Genomic DNA, 7,692 nt, shown 5'->3' on the forward strand with positions numbered 1-7,692 from the left:
AGATAGCCCATTGTGTAGCTTTGTGCATAAATTCAAACAAAACAAAACAATAATATAAAAAAATTTCTACCTAGAATTTTCTGTTGGAGTGAGAATTTATCAAAGGAAAAATTGTTTATTACATTTTCAAAACAGCATACAGTGTTGCATTTTTACAAGTGATCTAAACTTGTCATTAAACATTTGTGTTGTGAAAGACTTGTGTGCATGGAATGAAAACATAAAAACTAAAGGAAAAATAGCCTTTTTCCCCCCTTTGAATTACATTTAGTTTCTTTCGTGTTATGTTTCCCAATTTACTTGTGCTTTATTGTGCAGATTATTCTTACAGGTCTTGTATTGAAAAAGAAAAAATATATTATTTTAAATTTTGACAATGTTATGACATATCCATAAGGTTTACACTTTATAATTACATTGTATATGTATTTCACAGGTGGTTAGGTGCTCGACTCACAATCTGCGGGTCGCGGGTATGAATCCCTGTTACACCAAACATGCTCACCCTTTCAGCCGTGGGGCCTTATAATGTGACGGTCAATCCCACTATTCATTGGTAAAAGAGTAGCCCAAGAGTTGGTGGTGGGTGGTGATGACTAGCTGCCTTCCTTCTAGTCTTAATTAGGGATGTCTAGTGCAGATAGCCCTCATGTAGCTTTGCATTAAATTCAAAACCAAAACTTATTTTATATTTGAGGAACTTTATGATGTTGAATTACAGTGAAGGCTTACCTAATCAGATGAGAGCAGCAATGCTAACTTGATGTTAGAATATTTAGATTTTTTTTATATAGTTTTAGCATAGTATTTAAAAAATGTATAAAATTATTTGATTTATTTGGAACTACATGATAAAATGTTTGTTTCCCTCAGCAACATGGATTATGAATTATTTGTCTCTTGAAATGTATAGAAAACTGCAAAGTTGTATCAAAATACAAATGAAAGGAATAACAATAATAATAATTTAAAGCATCTTTTTCATATTTATAAGTTTTATGTTCAATCATTCAGTTTAGAATTTAATTTCAGGCTGTACTTGATGGGGAAGAGACTGTCAATATGTGGTTAGATTCTGAGAATGTGTCACCAGAAGAGGTTAGAAATGGTTACACTTTGTCTATGTCACAACTAACATATAATCAGGTTTATATGTGCCATTGATTTATACATGAGGAAAATAAGTTCTAAATGTTTTAGAATAATAGACTGTTTACTTTTACAATGTTTTTTTGGAATTGCATCAAAACACTGTTTGGTCAGTTTTATCACTTTAAACAATGTAGTAGTAATGTAAATAATGTAAGAACTGTTAGAATAATAGTGGTATAAATACATGAGTAAAAATGTCCTAGTACAAGGTGAAAGAGATTTCAGTTAACAGGCTTTTTTTTTTGAGACTTGCATTACTTTTAGTATTTAGCATGATTAAATTTTGTGTTAGCTGGTTCAATGATTGAATATTTATTATCATAAGCAGTCTTATTCTATTACTGTGCTAAGGAAGTACTTTAAACTTTGCTTTGCCTAATACAGTTTTGCAATACCAGTTAAAGAATACTTGTTTTTGTGTTTATTGATGTAGCTTTCTGTAATTTCACAGGCACTCACTTTATTAAAGCCAGCTGAGAACCTTGAGTGGCATCGTGTTTCAACTGTGGTGAACAGTTCTAAAAACAACACATTGGAATGTGTTCTTCCGCTGAGGTCAGTTTCTATAATCAGAACATCGTACCTGATGATCAGCAATTTCTGTGGTGGTCATTGTAATATTTACGTTGATTTATAACATTTTATGATTGTGTGTGTGTCTGTATATGTGTGTGTCTACACATACACACACATATTTATTTATTTATAAACACATGCACACACACACACATTAATAAATTATTTCATTACTAAAAATGTGACAACCTAAAAAAGAACTAGATGTTTTATTTGAATCCTAATGCTTAATATCTCAGAATTATATAATATTTTTTGAAATACAGTACTGTGCTGCTTTGTTCATTCGTTTTTTACTATCCATTTGTGTGTTAGTGTTTATGTTATTCTAAGAAATTATGCTATTTGTTTTATTGAAATTTTGTTTTTTAAATTGGTTTTATTATCATTGCTTATATTTGGATAATTGTTGATGACATACATAATTGACTGCAAATTAAATTTTTTTTTTTGCCCCTGAAAATCAAACCAGTGACTTTGATTTAATCGTTTTTAACTAGCAATATCATATATAAAATTCTTCAGTGATATGTATTATACCCTTGACTTAGCCAGTATGCGGGTAAGCAGTTAACCCATTTGAGATGGGTCACGGGTGAAAGGCCATGTCATCTCGTTTGTTGACTTGCATTCAAAATTTTATTTAACTACTATTTCATGAATTTATGTCAACAAGTTTCGTATAAAACTGTAGAATATAATTAAAATGTTAGTACTATATATCACTGGTTCAAATTAGATGTTTGTGAAGTCAAAATATTAAGTCCATAGTTTAGTACGAATTAGAAACTCAAATTACTGATATTGACAAGCTGGAATATCAAATCAGAAGGTAAAATAAGATATTGCTCCTGTAATAAATTAAACACAGTGGCACCCCACCCATCTCTTTCCATTTTTGGAAATGCTCTCTTTTTATACACTTACTTCTATATATGACATGAATAACCAATCAGAAACTCAGAATGTCCCTCTGGTGGGTTTGTCAGCTATGTTAATGGACTTGGATGCCATTTCTTTCTTTTGAACCAATATTTCAACGAGGTGGTGCTCAAAATTTCATATTTGTTTAGGCTAAAATACATCTTAGTTACTAAGCTTGATAAATTATAGTGGAATTCTATGGTACTGATGTTTTTAGTTATTCAAATGTGTATATATATATAAAACCTAAAAAAAAATGATTTTGTTTCATATTCTCTACATGCAAAATTTTTAAAGGCTTAGCAACCTACATCAAGCAGCAACTGAGTACAAAGGTCATAACTAGAAGAGATAATTGTTTGCTTTACTTCTTTATTTACTGTTCTATATTTTAAGAAAAATAAGTTTAAGAACTTATTTCAAAATAGCAATAATCTATATACATATATAATGTTTGAAATGTGACTGTATTTTACAAAATACTAGTCTACTAAAACACAGCCAAGACAAATTACTTTCTTCAGACCAAAGGTCAGTTTTATGTTATTTGATACGGTAACATGAGTGCACGTGAGCTGCATCGTTGTAACTTCTGTATTGTTAGCCAGGCATGGTTGAAAAGTCAATATAATAAATATATATAAATGTGTAACATTATGAGATTTAAGCATTTAGTCTAAACATTTATGTTTTCATGTTATAATTTGTGTTTATTCTAGAATGAAAGAGGCATAATTTATATTTATTTCCTAATTTTTTATGGTGGTTGCGAGATCGGTCAAATCTACCAAACCTGTACAAAGATTAATTACTGAAAATAACAGATAAGATATAAGGTTTTTCTTAAGAAACATTTGATAACTATCTGGACATTATAAAGATTTCGTATGTGAAATTTGAAAATTTTTTGATGTAAAAAGTATTTTTAATCTTAAAATGAAAATTACTTTCATGATAGATAGGCAACATGCAAAAAAAAAAAGACTTAAGACTTAAAAAAAAATTATATATTTTGCATATGAAAGCATTGTAATGTTCACTTTTAATCTGCCAAATTTCGTTAAAAATCGCTTACTATTTTAAAAGTTATAGCATGAAAACTATAACAAGCACAAAATGGTTACAAGGTCGGTCCCAGGGACCGAGCCCGTGCTGAAAGAGTTAATATGACTGGCATGGTCTACATCTTTGACTCACTAGGTTAGCTTGCATGTAAATAAAGTAATATGATTGACTCAGCTGTTATTCTTTTAGTTGGCTTCAGCTTATCATATGTGCAAATGTGAGCCACAGCAAAAGAAACATTCAATAATCTAATAAAAATATTTCATCATCAAAAGGAACAGGAAAGTGACTCCTAAAGTTATAGTTTTTTATAAACGTTTTTTACTTTAACAAATACTGGAAAATTAGAGTAAGTGCATACATAAGCTAATGTGATTACTTGCTAGTTGGCACACTTTGTTGACTAGCAATTTTCAAGTTCTAAAGATTTTTGCTGAACAGATTTTATTGAATTGCAAAATCCTACACTGAAAACTTTGTGTACAATAGCACCAAACATATATATGAAAGCTTGAAAGAAATTAAAATAAAACAAAAGTATAAAAATCATGTTTATTCATGTTAGTTTTTATGAAGTCAACATTAAGAAAAATGTGCACAGTGCTAACAATAAAGTCAGCATATATTTCTGACAACTGTCAGATGAGTTTGTCTTGTTTGGAAGAAATGTATCAGTTTTAAAGATAGCTTCTCTAGCATAGTTACAAATTAGGAAGAAAAAATTGTGTTAAAGATTAATATAGGAAAGCATTTCCCATGTTCTTCAGAATGGTTTTTAATTATAGAAATTGATTATGGTTCTTGCTAAGAAGTAGGAGTAAAACCTTGTTGCTGCTTTGTGTGAGCTGCAAGTTCCATATCTTTTACTAATCATGTCTAAACTGACATGTTTGTTTAATTTAACATACCTAAAATTATAGTTAATTTTAGGCAAAACATGCAGTTGGTTCTACATCTATTTCCCATAAGTAGTTACTTATGTGTATCCATGATAGTGGTTCATAATAAGGATCGCCCAGGAATTTCACATAATTTTTAATAGAACATAGGGGCAAAAACCATCTGAAAAAGCAGACTTGTAGTTGAAACAACACTCAGGACCTATCTCAATGGCAAAGGCTGCTAAAATATTGATAATAGCAAAAAAGGTGATTTTTTGATTGTTATTCAAAATTTGTCCATTTGTTTTCATATTAGTGTTATTCATATTATTCTTGCTTCACAAGCGTACAGAAAAAAATGGTTATGAATATTTCATTCAAACCTGGGCAAACTTACTAAAAAACTCCTGTGTAGGTCATAGGATTATTTTTATGTTGATTCTTGAAAGAGAAGGTGAGATTTTATCAGTTTTTTTTTTATTGCTATTGGCCAAGTTTCTCTTTGAAGCCATTCAAGCACCAAAGCCTGAAGCAAAAACGGCTAGGTATACTGCACCAAAATCTATGCAAGACAACTAAAGGAACTCCTATAAAGGTTGTAGGGCTATTTTTAAGTTGATTCTTGAAAGCCAAGATTTTCACCCTTTAAAATTTTCTAAGTTATTCAAGACTCTTCAAACATTGCAGAAATGTAGAAGCCATCCAAGTATTGTATACATAGTCAAAATAGGGATCTGTAGCTTGAAAAAATTGTATAGCCATTATTTCCAGCTTAGTTTTACTTTTTTTTATAGTCCCTAGTTGTAGGCTTGAAAATATATTTTTTGCATTTTGATTTAACTTCTTTTTGTACTCTTTTTTTTTGATGATCCCTATTCCCATTTTTTAAAATAACAATTTTTAATTATCTTGTAATGTGTAGTGTGTGAATTATTTTAATTACAGTATTCAGTATAATATGTATGTATGTACGTTCAAAATTTATAATGTCCATTTCACCTTAGTAATGTCATACTTCTCTTTTTCTACCAGATTTTAATATTACAAATGTTTTTTCTTATGTCTTTCCAGGGAAAGTAAGGCCACACCTAAAAATACCCTAACAAAATGGCTTTCCATGAGTAAAAGAAAGACAGTGAAGAAAGAAGGTGAAGAACAAAGTCCCTCAAAAAAGATAAAAACCGAATGAAATTAGAAATAAAACTCACACTCATAATGTAAGGAATTTATATAAGTAGCTAAAATATTTGTTCTTTGGTGTTACTTTAAAATGCATTTGTTTTTGTTAATATTCTGTATATTTTCAGGTTGTATATGTATATTTGAGAAATAATTAAACTATTTCATTTAATTTTAGCCACAAATGTTTCATTGTTATATTGAATATGCTAACATGGCCCATGATATATTAAGCAAGAGATTGTAATACACTAATTAAAAACATTCTTCAGCTATTTAAGGCCTAGAATAAAAAATAACATGTTTAGCATCCAGAGTTTTTGAAAAAAGGAAGAGGGGTCCTTTTCTTTTTTTAAATTACCTCTTTGAAAGAAAGTTTGAACCCTTTTCATCATGATTGTTGCTTGTTTTCAAAGGGTCCATGCCAAACAAAAGTCTTTTGTTTCATTTTTTTTTCATCAAACAATACAGAATTTGACAAATAAAGAAAAAGGGCAAAATTAATCAGTTGTGTTCATCTAATTTTTTTATTTAGAAGTCTTCTTTGTATAATCGAAAAATAGATAATTCAAAAAAGGAAAAAATTGCCCAAAAAAAGTGGGGAGAGATGGCTGCAAAAAAGGAAGTGGGTGCAGATGTTAAATATGTATTTTTTATACTTGGCCTAAAGTATTACTGTCATGAATTTTTCAACATTTACAGTAAAGATTGTGCTAAATATTCGCCTTTTTTAATTAAAAAATTGCACTGCCATGTCAGTTAAAGAGATAAAAAGCACTACAAAATTAAAGATATTCTGGCTTCTACTTTCTGAGTGAGGTTTTGAAGTATTGTGTTAATCCTTAGTGGATTACTAACCAACCTCAATCAACACTTCTAAGCTCTTATGTGACACCAAAATTAGGCATAATAAACATGTATAAATAATCTTTATAAACTGCAAATAGAAATTATAAAAGAAAAAACTTTAGATCTCGTGTTCAATTTACATTTAATTCAGGACGCACCTCTTGTATCCACAGACTCTTTTGTGCAGAGCAATTCTTTATTAGCTGCACTTCCCAAGATGTTGAAGTCATTAGATATAATCTTAATATCACAGTCTTGCAAATAGTGATGAAGAATAGCTGCAAGTACCTGCAATGAAGTTTCCAAGAAAAGCAATTATGAGTTTGCTACAGCGATCGTGTTTTAACTTGCATTGCCATGTTTAAACTGGTTTGAACAGTGCCGTATATACAAGGGACTGACTTCAGTGAATTATGTCATATATTTTGCATATTTGAGTGTTGAAAGAGCTCACAAGAGGTAAGCATCTAATATTTTCAAATTTTGATATTTTTATTTAAGCCCCATATTTTAATCGCTATACACTAAAATAAACGACTTAATTAAATTAACGAAGATTTTAATTAAATTAGTATCAAATTCTTAATACTATATTTGCCTGTTAAGATTCTTAATATTTTTATTAAATATGATCTTTATTATTTTTTATGAAACTTCTAATTAACTTACATAATACATTTTAAATACATTGGCAAATTATAAAAATTGCTTAATCAAATAACTTATCGGGAAAAAACTTTTAAACCAATTACGTAATAACGTAATTTAATGTCATGAACTATTTACATTTAGTTTGTCATGTTTATATACATGTCAAAAAATTTTTGAAAAATTATTATTTTTCTAAAACTTTTTTGGTAGACTATTCAATGTGTAAATAAACAATTGTTCTTAATTTTCAGATCCTGTTTTCTTCACCCATCTTATGGCTACTAAAAAGGAAAAGTAGATGCTGAGTGTCACCTTTTCAATGAAGAATGGGGAGAAAAGTACTTATTTGTGTAAACAAACAACCAGAAACCTAGTTGCATGATATGCAACGAAAGTGTGGCCGTTTTGAAAGAGT

General features: G+C 29.4%; 1 protein-coding gene across 1 annotated transcript in view; it reads left to right on the top strand.

Moving 5' to 3' along the window:
- The window catches only part of LOC106474265 (embryonic stem cell-specific 5-hydroxymethylcytosine-binding protein-like), a 22,632-nt gene extending 16,711 nt beyond the window's left edge, over positions 1-5,921 (top strand). Inside the window, exons 5-7 of the mRNA XM_013934954.2 lie at positions 1,033-1,098; positions 1,604-1,707; positions 5,670-5,921. Coding sequence (XP_013790408.1) covers positions 1,033-1,098; positions 1,604-1,707; positions 5,670-5,787 — 288 coding nt within the window. The 3' untranslated portion in view covers positions 5,788-5,921. The remainder of the gene's footprint in view (positions 1-1,032; positions 1,099-1,603; positions 1,708-5,669) is intronic.
- Positions 5,922-7,692: the final 1,771 nt, after the last annotated feature.

This window comes from Limulus polyphemus, unplaced genomic scaffold, assembly GCF_000517525.1.
Source record: "Limulus polyphemus unplaced genomic scaffold, Limulus_polyphemus-2.1.2 Scaffold7004, whole genome shotgun sequence".
In the NCBI taxonomy this organism is placed as follows: domain Eukaryota; kingdom Metazoa; phylum Arthropoda; class Merostomata; order Xiphosura; family Limulidae; genus Limulus; species Limulus polyphemus.